General features: G+C 45.7%; 1 protein-coding gene across 3 annotated transcripts; it reads right to left on the bottom strand.

The window, feature by feature from the left end:
• Positions 1–2,329: 2,329 nt before the first annotated feature.
• On the bottom strand, positions 2,330–16,140 carry NSMCE4A (NSE4 homolog A, SMC5-SMC6 complex component). 3 transcript variants are annotated; one of them, XM_066355311.1, is made up of 11 exons: positions 15,736–16,140; positions 15,050–15,127; positions 12,780–12,910; positions 10,080–10,231; positions 8,064–8,163; positions 6,834–6,924; positions 5,831–5,865; positions 4,646–4,694; positions 3,605–3,699; positions 3,427–3,513; positions 2,330–2,487 (listed from the first exon to the last, which is right to left on the bottom strand). In XM_066355311.1, exons 1-10 carry the CDS (start codon positions 16,025–16,027, stop codon positions 3,439–3,441), a joined length of 1,098 nt encoding a protein of 365 aa, XP_066211408.1. In that variant the 5' UTR covers positions 16,028–16,140; the 3' UTR covers positions 2,330–2,487; positions 3,427–3,438. The 3 variants fall into 3 exon arrangements, with proteins under 3 accessions (XP_066211408.1, XP_066211407.1, XP_066211409.1); XM_066355310.1 differs by having other exon boundaries at positions 5,831–5,925; positions 15,736–16,138; XM_066355312.1 differs by lacking the exons at positions 8,064–8,163; positions 10,080–10,231 and having other exon boundaries at positions 5,831–5,925; positions 15,736–16,139.
• Positions 16,141–16,351: the final 211 nt, after the last annotated feature.

Raw genomic sequence — 16,351 nt, 5'->3', positions numbered from 1 at the left:
GAAGGTCAGGCCAAAACGCAGGCGGACGGTGATTCCATTTCCTGGAAAAGAGGCAGCTTTCTGGAGACAGACTGGGCATATTTATAGAGAGAAAGGAGGCGTGCAGCTGGTTAGGGCAAAAGGGTGAGAAGGGCAGGTGAGGAAGGCTGAGTGACAGCTAATGGGCCGGGGGCAGGGAAACAAGAACGTTCCAAAACTGATGGTGGTGATCCACAACCGTGGGAACAGACGGGAAAAGAATGTACACTTGAAATGGGTGATTTGTCAGATATGTGAATTGTATCTCCACAAGGCTGTTTAACAAAAGTGAAGGGCACGGCTAGGGTTTAGAGCAAGAAGTGAGCCTAGAAACGCTGGCAAAGGGCCTGATCACACCAGGCTCTGAACATCACTGAAGAGCTCAGGCCAGTTCAGTCCTGAAGGGGGGAGGAGGCTGAAATTGACATGTGGTTTTTAAAGTGGAAGAAATCTCAAGGACAGATAGGAATAGGAAGCGGGGGACACCAGATGGTAGACTGTGACAGCAATCTGGGCAAGATGGAGAGAATCAAGGGACCAGAAGAGAATTAGTGACTATTAAGATAGAGATTTGGGCCGGGGGGGGGGGGGGGGGGGGGGGGGGGAGAAACCCACATCTTTCTGAGGAAATAAAAGCACCAGTACAGAGTTTATAAAGATTGGGGCACTGTTTTATACATGTTCAAAATACCCCATATGCTGTCCGAGAGAGGCCGCTGGTTATAGCTAGGTGTAGCTTTTTAGAGAAGTTTAGTCAAAGTTTTGGAAATGCTCAGGATATAGACATAGCACGTTTCATGCGAGGAAGACAGCGGAAGGGAAACCAGACGAAGCATGGGACACAAGGAGGGATGGCTTTCAAGAAGTATATTTGTGCCAGACCTGTGGTGGCGCAGTGGATAAAGCGTTGACCTGGAAATGCTGAGGTCGCTGGTTAGAAACCCTGGGCTTGCCTGGTCAAGGCACATATGGGAGTTGATGCTTCCAGCTCCTCCCCCCCTCTGTCTCTCCTCTCTCTCCCTCTCCTCTCTAAAATAAATTAAAAAAAAAAAAAAAAGAAGAAGTATATTTGTAAGTGGCGAATGAATGCGCAGCCTCTACCCGGTATGTCTGGCCTAGAGCAGCCTCAGTGGAACGGTGGGCAAGAAGGTGCTGACCAACCATGGTTTCTGTACGGGACCCCTTTGGCAAGTGGTTCTTATTTAACCCTTTGAGCAGTGAGCTTTTTTCATGCTCGCTGACTTCCGGGAGTTGGATTTTTTTTTCTTTCCAAAAAATGAAACTAGTTCCAATTCCAGTTTTATTAACTTAAAATAATGTTTGTTTGATAACCAATTTATGGAAACAAGAAGAATATACATTTGCCTTTTTTTTAATGTTGCCTTACACATTTTTTTTTTTGTATTTTTCTGAAGCTGGAAACGGGGAGGCAAACAGACTCCCGCATGCGCCCCACCAGGATCCACCCGGCATGCCCACCAGGGGACGATGCTCTGCCCATCTTGGGGCATCGCTCTGCTTCAATCAGAGCCATTCTAGCGCCTGAGGCAGAGGCCTAATGTTGCCTTACACATTTTTAAAATAAAAATCTTTGTCCGATCGTACTCTGGATGGTCACAAGGCAAGAGGATATACATGAACGTTCATACTACTCAAAGGGTTAAAGAGGAGATACCACAGTAGCTTAAGGGTCACGATCATTTCTTTAAGATGAGAGGCGCGCTGCTGAAGAGAAAGCACTAGATACGGAGAGGGGATGGCCGGCAGGACAGGAACCCGCGGGAAGCAGGAAGAGCTAGAACCTGGAGCCTTTCACCGAGGAGACACACCGCCCCCTCCGACCCCATAGGGAAGGAGTGAGAAGGGGTAGATGTAGAAAGCTAGGGAACGGGAAAAGGAACCAATGAGGGACTGAGGGAACATCCGGAACAGACCTGAAGGCCCAGCAGAGATCAGACGCATGCGAGCAGCCTTCGTCCCCTGCTGGGTGGCTCTCCTGGTGGGATGGATCTGCTGGGGAAAGTAGTCCAGGCTTGCTTGGCCAAGGACTGAATCGCTTCTTGTGTGTAAATCACAGGCTGAAACATATGGCAGTGCTGATAGCTGAGCATGTTTTAGCGGTAAAAACTACTTTATACGGTACAACTCTATGTGTTGACTCGACAGCTGACTTGACAGATCAAGAGATGTAAAAGAACCAGAATGATCTATAGGCCATTCACGTGTCTAAAACTTCCAGGGGGACAGGCCTAGAGAAAGAAGAAACTCTCCCGATAACAGAAAATAAAGAGTAACTACAATTATTTGCAAATATGGCAGTGAGTTTCCTTTAATCAAAGACAACCATGACAAATTCATCAACTATCAAAAGCTACATTTAGTAAAAACAATGTCTTTAAAAATGTTCAGTCATACAATATATACAACACATGCTGCTTTCCTCTTTGGATTTCATTATCCACTGGAGTCCTAAAAAAAGGGGAAAACAGCTGGTTAACAGTTTATAAATCAAAAGTTGATTTGATATACACAAATGAAATCTAACTAGCCCCTCTGAGTGAGCAGGGTCCGTGTCAATCATGTTAATCCATTAAATGTCTACCTTACGCTAATATTCCCCACTCCCTCAATTATCCCAGAACAAAAGAAGCTCAATAATTGAGGTACATATAAAGTTTACATTAAATAATAAAAAGCTCATTTTAACTCTCAAAAGTCAGAGAAAATCTGAGCTAGAAAAAAAAAAAACCTTAGCAAGGACTGGATTCAGAATCCTCCATATTTTATAAACAGATTACAGATAAGGCAAATGAAGCGGAAGGAGACAAATGACTTGGGCACAGTGTAAGGGCGGAGCCCGCGGAAGCCGGGACTGACTGCGTCCACCGCTGTGTGCCGGACAGAATGCTGGATCCTTACTAAGGTTTCCGTCTAGCGACGTTTTCCTTAAGAACGAAGAATTACGTCAGAGCATAACTCGCATAACTCAAATTTACGAAGCGTCCGTTTACTAATTTCTTTTCAAAGGAATCCCCCTTTTCTGCTCAGTCCCTACAAAATAAGCAAATCTAATGGCACATTAAACACAACTGCTGGGAGCATTCCATAGTCCACTTCTCTTATTCATCAGTTTATGTTGGCTAAAAAAAAGCCAAACAAGAACAAATTCCTCCTGCTCTGCCTCTCCCCACGGTGCACCTGAAGTACACCGATGTACCTGACTCTAAGAAGGGAGCTTGCCACCACTAGGTCCTGCTCAGCCTTGGTCACCAGCAGGCAGTTCTAACAGTGGGCGCTCGGGGGAGGGGCGAAACCCAAAATTCACGGGAATGTGACAAAGCAGGATGGTCTGTAAGGCCAAGGAAAGTGTGATAGGAGCTTGCAGTTGTCCCCCACAGGAAGTGTTACCTCCAGCTGGCGTCAGGCACTGAGCCTCTGCTGGCTCTGGCCTGGAGCAATCACAGGCTCGGAGATCTCAAAGGTCTTCACAATCTCCTGGCAGGGAACAAAGAACACGTGGGCTCTGGGGCAGGGCTACCGAGGTCCCGGGGGCAGGGCTACCCGTGGGCAATGGGCACGGTTTTACCTCCCAGTCGCGGTAACTTAGAGCGATAATTCCTTGGTTCCTGATTTGGCTGTTTTGGTCAATGCCATCCCTTTCTTCATTATGATTGACAGGCTCTGTTTGAAAGAGAAAAGTTTCAGAGGTTATGGAATCAAGAGGTCATCTAAAAAGAGAGCAAGGAATAACAGGAATGAAAACTATATTGAGAAGATACTTAAGACTAGTACATACTCATTAGGACCTCATGCATCATTGAGTTGTAATATTATTACAGTAGCAAGTAATCCATTTGTTTCCATTAAGAAAGTGTAGTCGACTTACATATTCCTGTCAGGTGAAAACCTCTGCCTGTCATCTCTCTATGTACGGACCACAGAGCTAAGCCCAAGTGAGTCCAACATGAAATTGAGTAACATATAAATGCAACAGAAGTACTTCGTTCTCTATGGGAGGCCCTCAGAGGAGAGGCATAATGAAGTATGTGAAATCAATCAAGAATTAAAGATTCTCTCAAAGAGAGAAAAAGCTGGCAACAGGGAAAAATAGAAGAAAACAACAAAAATAATTGCAATGACAAGTTTTCTAAATTAAAACTTGAGGGAAATTTGATCATTTCTTATTAATCTTGACAGTAGATGTTGAATCAATGATATAGATCAGCAATTTTCAACCATGTGCTGCAGGAATGTTTAAAACAAGCAACACCTATTTCTAGTCAGGGGCACAGACCGTGTTTTCCTTAGATTTCCAAATTTAAAAATGACAACAGCCAACACAAGAGCCATCCAGTGTGAATTTTTTTTTTTTTTTGGTGTGCCCCAGAATTTTGGTAGTTTATGTGTGCCACGAGATGAAAAAGGTTGAAAACCACTGACATAGATGAATCCATTTGTTTTAAACTATGACCGTGTTTTGGATAGTTTCCTTTAGTTGAGCAAGATTATAAAAATTTGTCACCTAAAATGAAAACTCTTTTTTACATTTAGTAAGATATATTTCATAAACTCTAGTACCAAATATGTTTTCTCTAAAACTAACCTCTCTGAATATAGGATCATTTACCTATTATTGGCATCCGGTCTTGGTCAAGTTTTATTCTTGCAAAGCCATCCTAAAACACAGAAGAAAGATTTTAGAAGACTAAACTTTAGATCCAAAACCTGTTTATCATTGGATAAAAAAATTACTCAATTAGAATGTTCTGTATCTCAGACAATGAAAATATATAACAATGAGGCGATCACATGGGCATGACTGTAACATCTTTCTTTTTAGGGCTACCCTCTCTCAGGCTTCTCAACAGCTGTTTTCACCCTGACAGCCTCTACCCTGAGGCTCTCTTAAAACTCAGTGTTGGCTCTTGAACTGGTATGTAACATATTTTTGAATGCTCACATTTTATTACGCATTAATTCTATCAATTTACCATCGATAAATATGCCTTTGTTATTATTTCTGGGAAAACACTTTGGTCAACACAAGTTTTTTGTCTCAGGTTAAGATCAAATTCATTTTACATGTGCAAGAAAGCAACCTGCTAAGACTCCAGACAGTCTAATGCAAATTTCCATAGTACCTTTTTTTTTTTTTACCTATTTTGAAACAATTTCAAACAGAAAGAGTTATAAGCCTACTACTGTAAAGTCCTCCCATATATCCTTCATCAGCTTCACCAGTTGTTTGAGTTTGCCACATTTACTTTATCTATCTATATATACAGCGTGGGGCAAAAGTAGGCTTAGTTGTTCATATAGAAAACAATACAATAAATGAGAATACGCAACTAAACTGTTCCAGGCACTCACAACTGTAAACCTCCTTTCGCCCACCCCTGTATATTATATTATTGATTTTTATGAGAGTAAGTGATAGACAACCTGACCCTTTCCTGTGTACTGTATTCACTGTGTATTTCTTGAGAACAGCGATATTCTCTTACATAGCATGACCACCTTCAAATTCGGGAAATTTAACATTTATACCCTAGTGTTGTGTAATCCAGAGTGCCATATTCAAACTTTGCCAATTCTTCACTAAATAATTTCTAAAGGGAGAAGCCAGCACACAAATTTTGAACATGCTTCTTGTTTTCGTTTCTTCTGTCTCCGGGTCAATTATTAGTCTTTTGTTCCACTGGGCCTAAATGCATACTGGGGAGTACAAACGTCTTTGCCAGCTCCCTCTAACAGCTTTTATTATCTGTCTTTTTAAAAGCCACAGAAAAGCCATGAGAGAAATAAATCTTACCCTCACAATGAAGGAGACGTGAAAGATGTTTTCCACCGTGCGGGGGAAAGAATGCGGATCAACCACAAAGTCAAAGAAGGATATGGGCGTATCAGCTACAGGGAAAAGAGAGGGACAAGATTCTTCAAGGCAGGAAAATGACTTTCGTTCATCAGTAAGACCAAGATGCTCTTGTATTAGGCTGTGGACGGAAATGGGCACTCATCCTGTTGTGGGAGTGCAACTGGATATAACCTCTTCTGGATGGCAATCTGGCAGATAGGTGAAAGTCAGGCATGGCCCCTGGACCTGGCCACACCTCTGCAAAGCTGTCCTACAGAAATGTCAGCAGCCATTCACAGCTGCTGTTCACACAGGAGTAAAACGCTATAAAGAGCTTCCTCATCTACTAACAGGAATGGATACATGCATGTACGATACAGCCATACAGTGGGAACCCCTGGAAAGAAAAAGGGGCATCTTCATGCATTGGTAAGGACAACGTCCACACGAAAAAGTCATGTTGGGGAAGGATGTGTGTATTATGATTAGCTTTGAAAAGTGCCCCCCCCCAACAAAACAAAACCCAAAATCCTAACAAATGAGCACTATTTATATGACCGGCATAAACATATCTGAAAATATAATTTTATTTAACAGGAAAGACATCCCATTGTTTAAAAATAAAAGTTAGTTCATCAACACCCTCATGTGGAGCTTCTAAAGGGGAGACGCCTCGTGACATACATTCAAACACTACACATACATTCAAACGTTACACATACATTCAAACGTTACACATACAACAAACGTTACACATACATTCAAACGTTACACATACAACAAACGTTACACATACATTGAAACGTTACACATACATACAACAAACGTTACACATACATTCAAACATTACACATACAACAAACGTTACACATAACTGAAAATGCCTTAGACCCTCTTGTTGAAAGTGACGCGTGTCTAACTAATACAATCTGCCCCGTTCTGAACCTGGTATCACACTTACGATCGTCTCGAAAATATGTCTGCAACAATCCTAAGATCCTTTCCACTTCTTTTTCTGTTGCTTCTTGGTGAGATTCTTCCATTCTTTTTAACTGAAAATATAAAAAGTCCTCGTCAAGCCTAGCGGCCAGCGTGCCTGCCTGCTAACCTTTCCTGCTCTCCTCCACACCCAAGAGCCTCTTTCACTGGGGATGTGTTCTTCCCCATCTTAGTACTTACAGCAAAAAGGAAACATTCTCAGTAACCTTTTTATACTAATTTTTTAAACAGAGGAATAACATTACCAAAACCTACCATTTCCGGGTTGAACATAAAATAGAAAAATACAAAAGGCTACGTCAGAACAGCGGTTCTCAAATGTTGAGTTTTCCAATATTTGGCTGTCACAGCTGGGGTGGGGGGCAGAGACGCTGCTGGCATGCAGGGGGTCCTCATTACGACCGTCTCAACATACGACATTTTGAGTTGACGACGCTCACTCACTCCCACAAAAACTTTTAAGAAATTGAGACGTGAGTGTCTGGCATAGGCCATTAGCGTGGTACTTGCGAACTATGTGGGTGAACTGGCTTGGCTGCGCAGCGGAGGAACGTGTGGTAATGCAGTGTATGAGGGAGCTGGTGGCCCTTAGCACGCTCACCCACGCCATTTTGGACTGCTAAAAGCGCCCGTGTTCCGTTTGTGTTAGGGTAGGCCCACGTTTCAACTTCCACCAAAATTCGGGTTACGTCACTGCCGTATCAACCGAACGGTGTCGTCACCCGAGGACCCTCTGCTGTGGGAAAAGGCCAAGGATGCGGCTAAACCGTCCTACAATGCATAACACCCTCAAAACAAAGAACAATCCAGCCCCCAAATGTGGACAGTGCTGAGGGTGAGAAACCCTGGTTTGGGAGAACTAATCCAAAGCACAGAAACGGGTTCAAGCTAAGACAACTACTAGTCAATTGAATAACAAATGAAAAGGCTTGGTCCTGGCCAGCTGGCTCAGTCCATAGAGCGTGGTCCCGGCCCACTGAGGTGAAGGGTTCAACCCCATCAGGGCACATACGAGAAGCAATCAATGAGTGCACAACTAAAAAGGAAACCATGAGTGGAATGAGTTGATGCCTCCCCGCCCCTGTCAATCAATGGGAAAATTTTAAAAATTAAAAAATGGCATGTATGTTATTTTAACAGCTATTTTAATGTTAAGTGTTTTTTAAAAAGCAACATTAAAAAAAAAACCAACCTGGGCAGGCATTTCCCCCTCCTCATTTATGGTTCGAGTCTTTTTTGGACGTTCAGTTCGAGGCTTTGGCACAGGACACTCTCCTTGTATTGAACCCAACCTAGTAAGAAATAGGCTTTCATGTCTTTTTTGGTTTGTATTCTAAACAAACTAACTGACAGCAGCTCCCGTGGTCTATTCAAATTCAGGGGAAGCAGCTGTGACCTAAGGGCTGACACCAGACCAAGATTCTAGTCAGGTCTGTGGCCTCCTTTCTGCTCCCTTCGTGTCTCTTACTAGAGCCCAGGCTCTTCCTCACTCAGCCCTGGAGGCCTCCTCAAACACCTTTATATAATATTTAGCTCCGAGCAGTAATCAATCCAGCGAATATGCCTCTGGCCCTCCTGGCCCTCCGCCTGGCCTGGCCTGTGTAGTCTACGCAACAGAGGACAAACAGCCCCACTGGCGTTTAAAGCCTTTGGGCAAGGTGTGCCAGGGTGGGTGGAAGCTCCCGGCCTGGGGTTACAGAAGCACCTGTTTTAGGATAACAGGTCAAGCAGAGGCCATGGGATTCCTTTCCCATCTGGACTCCCTCCACCTCCAAAAAAAGCCCTAAGGCAGACATAAGCTAAAGCCACAGACACATCGTACAGAGGCCAAGGCCCCAAGAATTTAGATCCAAGCGGTCCCTACAATTGAAGAAATCAGAGTACACAGCGTAGACAAATATGTACTCATGCACACAGATTTCAACATAACGTGGTAGATCCTCTAGTGGCGGACTCAAGTAGTGCTCAGGTGGTCCAACAGCATCTGGGCTGAGCCATCTACCAGGAAGGGGGGGGGGATCCGGTTGGGAAACCTGACCCGACTCGGATAGCGCTGTCCGTAGAAGCTACTGGAGGCTCCCAGTTGGGGCCCGTGGGATGAACAAACCTTACCAATTGGAAAAATGGGGAAAAGGACGCTGCAGGCCAGGGGAACAGCCACTGCAGGGTCACAAAGTTGTAGGTAGCTCACCACAGGTGCAAGTGGGGTTGGAGGGTGAATAAAGCTTAAGTTCCCATGAAAGGCTCGCTCTACAGCCCAGGACTTAGGACAGCCCAGAACTCTGCAGCAAAAGCAGAGATGGATCCAATACTAAAGGGTTTGATCTCTATGCTCTGATACATAAAGGGCTTCTGGGCACCCGAGTTCCCGAAGGCTTGTTAAAAACAGATGCCAATGTCCACAGCACAGATCTATTCCTTGTGCCCCTCCAAAGCCTTCTGAGACACTACCGATCTCAAGGCTTCAACAGGTGAATCAGAACAGACAAACGAGGAAGGAACAACTTGGGGCGACCCTAGAGAAAGCATCTACTCGGGACGAGGCCCGTCCAGGCCAATGCTGTCTCACAGAGGAGCCACTAAGAGCTGTGCTCCGTTTCTCCATAGGACCAGCCAGGAAACGAAGACAGGAACGAAATTTCATCTGGGTATGAAGGAACCCTTCATAAAATTACAGCTGCATCCGAAAAATGAACTGGGCCCTTGATATGACGAGCGACTCAAGTGGTGCTCAAACATTGGTCTGTAATCATCCAACAGCTAAATCTACTGCTCACAAACATTAGGGGATATTTTATTGCTTCATTTTCATTTTGAAATATCCCCTAATGTTTGTGAGCAGTATATATAATAAATGGGCACTTTACATATACTGTTAGAATCTTAAGATACCCTTTAGAGAAGGTGTCATCCTTCTCCATAAGAAAGATTTTGAAGATGATAAGACAAAGCCAGACATCATGCCATTGACCCAAAGTCTCGCATGCCCTAGTAAAGCAGGTTCAGGTCCACGGCCTTTCCTGCTTAAACAGCATGAGGTTCCATCCACATCAAGATTCTATGGGCTTTTCAATCAAAGTTCCTCAAGTCTCAAAACAATGGCATCACGACCGTCACCTCCACCATATCAAATAACTTTTGTCCCTACAAAGGAAAACAAGTAAGGTTTACAAAGGGCTGATCTGTAGGGTTTTGAAAACAATCTTACAGAAAGTGGAATGTATGGGTTTTATTAAAGGTGTTTTCTGCTGTTTTGCCTGATATTTTCCAGGAGTCATAGACTATGAATTCAAAATCAGAACTATCTTCATCACGGATGAGTTCTTCAGCTTCTAGCGGATTTACACCCATATGTGTCAGCTACAAAAATGAAGGGAAACAGAAAACCCCAGTTAAGCCACAAGCAATCATTCACCACATCCAATAATTTGTATCGCTAAACTTTAAGAAGCCAAAGGCAAAGTCTGTTTCAGTGTCTGATCACGTTGCCTAAATTTCTTATATAACTTTGCAAGTTTGCCCCCCAGGGGTCTTTTAGCATTACCAGGAGACATTTTTAGTTGTCAAAACAAGGAGTAGGGTCTAGTGGGTCAAGGCCAGGGAGGCGGCTCAACAGTTCACAATGCCTGGTCCAGGACCTCACGCCAGAGACCTCCCCAGCCCCAAATGTCCCCAGGGCCCAGGCTGAGCAACCCTGCTCCAACCCGCTGCACGCTGCGGGATTTAGAGGTGTCAAAGGAACTAGCCTACTGGGAATTTCTGTACTACAAGTAGTTCATTTGCAAAATATTAGTAAAGCTGTACGAGGATTAAAGAATGAAATCACAGCCCAAATCAGAAGCTCTGAGACGGGAACATGGAAGTTGGGCTGGCATTCAGACTTCCATGTTTAGCCCGCCCCAGAGACCTCAGTTCAGTGTGTCGGCCTCGCCCGGGGAGACACTCGTTCATCTTCCTGGGGAGAGGTGGCGGAAGTCTCATCCTTCTCTTATCTCAGACTAGCCTACCAAAAACGGATTATATTCGATTTGCTTTCGGGGAAAGTACACTTTTATCACATCACAAAATTATAAAATGTCTGTATGTTATCAAACTGATAACAGTCATGTCACATAGAAACAATCATCAAAGAGCCCTCAGAGAGTTTAACCCTATTAAAGGAAATTCAACTTTAAAAAGAGGCTGCGAGAATGGGTCCGAGAGCAATGGTCAGCGCCCCCCACCGGCCGCCGACCACCGTCCGTACACTTGCAGGGGAATGTTCCAATTCTTGTCTGGTCAAATCTACCCATTTTTTCTTTATATTTGCTCTTATACTCAGAAAGGTCTTCCCCACATGGACACTAGACAGCTATTAATTTAGGGTTTTACATGGAATTCTTTAAGACTTCTGGAATTTGTTTTGATCGTTCATTTCACATGCAGAGCTTACCCTGATAAATAAAAAGTAATTCTAAAAAAACACATAAACCCGTATCAGGTCACTTTACTGAGCTGTACAATAGTGTGCATTTTTTTTTTTAATTTTTTTTTATTTATTTATTCATTTTAGAGAGGAGAGGGAGAGACAGAGAGAGAGAGAGAGAGGAGAGACAGAGAGAGAGAGAAGGGGGGAGGAGCTGGAGGCATCAACTCCCATATGTGCCCTGACCAGGCAAACCCAGGGTTTCGAACCGGCGACCTCAGCATTTCCAGGTCGACGCTTTATCCATTGTGCCACCACAGGTTAGGCAATAGTGTGCATTTTAAAAATGCATTATACTTGAAAATATAAAGTTTTTTTTAAAAAAGAGAAAAACTGAAGGTTTGAAATTTATGTAAATTAAGTTTAAATTTAAAAAAGGCCTGACCAGGCAGTGGCGCAGTGGATAGAGCGTCAGAGTGGGATGCGAAAGACCCAGGTTCGAGACCCTGAGGTCGCCAGCTTGAGCGAGGGCTCATCTGGTTTGAGCAAAAAGCTCACCAGCTTGAGCCCAACGTCGCTGGCTCAAGCAAGGGGTTACTCGGTCTGCTGAAGGCCCACAGTCAAGGCACATTAAAAAAAAAAAATTTTTTTTAAAGAAATTTAACATTTTAAAAACAAACATGTCGTACCTTTACAAAATAATTAATTTATCTGGTCATATCTCAGGGTACTAAATCATCTTAATAACCATTTTAAAAACACCTAGTCAGAAAGTCAATGTCTTAGCAGAAATGCTAGGATAGAGGTTGGCTCAGAACAGAATCAAGAGAAAAAAAAAAAAAAGACAATAGAGTAAGATAAAAAAGATCAGTCTCAATCAGTCTCACTGTGCTTTTTGGGGGCAAATCCATCTAGGAAAAGTTTCAAAATTTCAGGAATCAACCATTCAAATGTATTAAAAGGCAAAGAAAAATAAATAACACAATAGCCAAAAAACAACAACAGCAACAAAAAACCCACATACAAAAACAAAACAAAAAAAACCCCAAAAGCAAAACCCCGATCATATTCATCTGGTTCTGAAATAGTCTCCTAGACAGACTAAAACATGCCAGTCTACCAGACCGGACTCGTTTCCAGCTGAGCCTGTCACCTGAAGGGTGGGCAATAGCCCACCGACCTGGGCAAAGGTTCCAGGTCACTAAGAATAAGCTACAACACTTAAGTGAACTGACAGGTGACTGAGGAAAAGAATATGGCCATCTGTAAGTAAACACAGCAGAGTCTTAGAATCCTAGAGATTTTCAAACTGCTCTGAGCTCCTACCACATAGCTCTTCTGTCATTTATACAATTTGGTCAGATCCCTGTGAAGGAATCTGAGACCCAGGCCCCTCCACAAAAAGTAAAAATGAAGTGAAAGCTATTTGCATATGGATATAAGCAAAGTAGATAATTATGCAAACAAAGCATTTTCATTAAGATTCTGTAGCTTTGAACTTACTAGAGTTTCAACGTATCTTAACATATCAAACGAGCTCAGGTCAGAACGCAGCTGCTTGGCCTTCTCTTTGCCCAAATCAGAAGCCAAAACCAGAAAGTGGGCATCTAGGACTGCTTCTCTTGCTCGGGACACTATTCAGAAGAGAAGAAAGATACGCACGTTATAAGCCACAGTACCACCGGTGTTTCCCTTATATTTCTAACTAGTTACTCAGCATTTCCAGTTGGTCCAAAAACCTCAAACGTACCCATCTCGCTCTAAAAACTGGCTCCATTCTCCAATTCACCAAAACCCGGAATCAAAGCTGACGAGTCTAAAAGCCAGCTCTGTCTCCATTTTTCTTACTCCTGAGAACTGAACCACAACCTCTTAATAATCACGGTTAAACAAAACGATCATCTCTATCCCGTGGCTTTTCCCTTGACTCCAATAACCCAGCCTCGTCACTAATATCACGTGGACCAGTGTTTTTTTGTTTTGTTTTTTACAGAGACAGAGAGAGAGTCAGAAAGAGGGACAGACAGGAACAGACAGACAGGAATGGAGAGAGATGAGAAGCATCAATCATTAGTTTTTCGTTGCAACACCTTAGTTGTTCATTGATTGCTTTCTCATATGTGCCTTGACCGTGGGCCTTCAGCAGACCGAGTGACCCCTTGCTCGAGCCAGTGACCTTGGGTCCAAGCTGGCAAGCTTTGCTCAAACCAGATGAGCCCACACTCAAGCTAGCGACCTCAGGGTCTCAAACCTGGGTCCTCCATATCCCAGTCCGATGCTCTATCCACTGCTCCACCGCCTGGTCAGGTACGTGGGCCAGTGTTTAAGTCAGATTGAATGCCCCCTCTACGTTGACCAGCACTCGGGAAGTTGTCATGGAACTTCGGCTTCTGAAAGAACCTTACGGGCTGGAGAGGCAGTAACGCCTCCCCATGGCATCACAGGCATATTTGACAGAGGACATGGGATTTAAATAAGCTTGAGTGAGAAGATATTTAAATAAAAGGAGACGAGAAGGGACTGGGGCAGGGAAACGGGGGGGGGGGGGGGGGGGGGGTGCAGTATGGGGAGAGGAGGGAAGGCCCGCCTGAGGGACCTGCAGGGATGGGGACTGGATTCATCAGCCCCCACAGGGAACAGGGAGCATGAAAAAGGGCTCTGGGAACACCAGCAAAGGCAACTGAAAAGGAAGCCAAGAAGAGATGAACATGGCAAAGATCAAACACAGAAATGCCTACCCCGGGCTTGGTCCTTCCTTGAGGCCATTTCATTTGAATCACCGATCTCCTGGGCACTCCTCAGGCTGGTGACCTTGCTGACTCGTTTCTGTTTTTGTAAGTCATTTTCCCCCTCGATATTATTTCAGGAGTTACCGCAAAAGTGATGATGAGAGAGGTTCCAGGTCTCCCTCGCCCATGAGCCTCAGCACACAGAGTGAAGACAATGCTCCCCTCTCTGTCCTGGGTGGCTTTAAGGCCTCCGCAGAAACCATCAAATCCAGGAATGCCGAGATTCTACAACTGTGTTCGTGGACCAACTCCTTGGGCCCAACTGAGTAGGTCAGTTTGCCTTAAAGAGGTGACCCAGCCAGAACAAGCAAATAGCTGAGGGGAGAAAGACCTCTGGATCAAGACTGAACAAGATGCCCAGTAAAATACTGATGGAGCGATGGAGTCAGAGTAACCGCCAGGAGACTGCGTGGGGGTCGGGCCTTGGGAGAAGGAAGAAAAAGCTAAGGAGGGTGGGGGAGGGATTTGAGCAGGTAAAAACAAAAGGCTGATTCCAGAAGGTTTTGATGAGATTGAGTCAGTAGACAGGATGGAGAATGGTTAAGGAGGTGTGGTCAGGGCAAGAGCAACAAAAATCTGAGAGCATAGGGACTGAAAAAATGTCAAAAGGGGACAACACTTAAACCACTAGTCACAGCAGAAAATGCCTAGAAATCAAGGTTCTAGTTCTGACAGCAGTAAGTACAGTGGAAAGACCAAATGTAAAGTTCTCAAACAACAGAACCACCTTAAAAAAAAACCAATGGATGGCTGGCCCCGCTGCCAGGATTTCATAGAAAGTCCTCAGTATACGCTTAAGGAATGGCAAGTAAACGGTACAAGGGATATCACTGCAACAATGGAAACGGTGCCAAAACTAGAACAGCTCTGTTATAAAGGTGGGAATTGTCTGATATCCATCATTTGGCTCTCATATACAACTAATCAAAATTATCCTAAAACATATGACAATAAAGAGCGTGCCTCTATAAAATAATGAGTTACCTTCGTTAAACAGAGTGTTGGCCTCTTCCAGGACCTCTGTTAATTTGTCACCGGCATTCAATATATCCTCCCGGTTTTCTATTAAAAAAAAAATACGAGCTTTGGGAAATGTGTTGTTCAGTCATCAACAAGTTATTGACCAAGAGACACCAGCCAGCCTCAAAGCCCAAGCACCCTCCGCTACTCCCTGGCTAATTACTTCAAACATCTTTTTAACCAAAAAAGGCGCGTTAAGAGGAAGGTGACTGTGCTTCTTTCAAGCAACATGAACTTTTAAAAGGAGACCTTCAGTGCTCCTAACAGAGTGGTTCTCAAACTCCGCAAGTCACACGCGCCCCTGGAGGGCCACCTCCAGAGTGGGATTGGATTTGTATGTGCAGCAGTTCCCTCGGGTGACGCAGCCGCCGCTGGGCGGGCGAGTGACCACACTGGGGAACGGCTGAAGCCTGAAAAGGAGCCAGGGGTCCGCGTGTCGCCTCTCCCGCGTCGGAGCCGCCTGGACTCGGGCGAGTCGCCAACCGCGCCCGGCCTCCAGCGGTGCCGTCCCGCCCGGCAGGGACCTGCGCGCCCCTGCCAAGGTCGCGCGCCTCGATGGACACCACAGCGGTGGGAAACCGTGGGGAACCAATGGAGGTGCCAGGGCGCAGCCGGGCCGAGCAGGGCCCGCGCCCCGCGCCCAGCCTTACGTTGGACCGAGTTGATGAGCGCCCGGTACTGATGGCGGATCTGGCGGCACAGGCCGTGATCGGTCTCCGCCTCCAGGGTCGCCGGGTCCACCATCTCGTCCCCGGAGTCCGACGGCTCCCCCTCCTCCAGGCTTGGGCGCTCCGGGGCCTCCCTGCGCTCGGGCGCGGCGCCGCGGCGGGACGACAGCGGAGACCGCGAGCGGGAGCGGGAGCGGGAGCGAGGACGGTCCCGGTGCGGGTCGCGGGCCCGGCCCCGGGCTTCGGGCCGGCGGCCACTGCTGTCTCCGGACATCGCGCCAATTCGCCCTGTAACTTCGGAACGGCGGAAGTTCGCGCCAGAAACTGAAACCCCCTGCTCGGCGCGAGCGTCCTCTCCCTGCAGCACGCGGCTCCGGGACCGCGCGACAGCACAGCGACGCCTGTGGCTGGAGGCCGGAGGCAGGCCGGCGTGCGCCGGGCAGGGCGCTTCCCCGCGGCGCCCGAGGGGCCGCGGGTCCCGGAGCAGGCGCTCGCTCCCTGGCCGCTTGAGTGCCAAGACCCCGCTTACCCTACCTACTAAGGTGGTGGTTAGAGTCTTGCCTGTCCGGTGCCCCGTGCCCGCCCCACTGGACCTTCA

This window comes from Saccopteryx leptura, chromosome 13 (assembly GCF_036850995.1).
Source record: "Saccopteryx leptura isolate mSacLep1 chromosome 13, mSacLep1_pri_phased_curated, whole genome shotgun sequence".
Lineage (NCBI taxonomy): Eukaryota > Metazoa > Chordata > Mammalia > Chiroptera > Emballonuridae > Saccopteryx > Saccopteryx leptura.
The sequence above is the reverse complement of the archived record's forward strand: the minus strand, read 5'-3'. Positions and strand labels throughout refer to the sequence as shown.

What these genes read in the sequence shown, in the direction of transcription:
- NSMCE4A (XM_066355310.1), bottom strand. Translation starts at nt 16,027, where the DNA reads ATGTCCGGAGACAGCAGTGGCCGCCGGCCCGAAGCCCGGGGCCGGGCC. An exon ending in ACGTCTCCTTCATTGTGAGG is followed by an intron (nt 4,695 to 5,830) that starts GTAAGATTTATT and finishes TCTGTGTTTTAG; the next exon opens with GATGGCTTTGCAAGAATAAA. An exon ending in AGACCGGATGCCAATAATAG is followed by an intron (nt 3,700 to 4,645) that starts GTAAATGATCCT and finishes TCTTTCAAACAG; the next exon opens with AGCCTGTCAATCATAATGAA.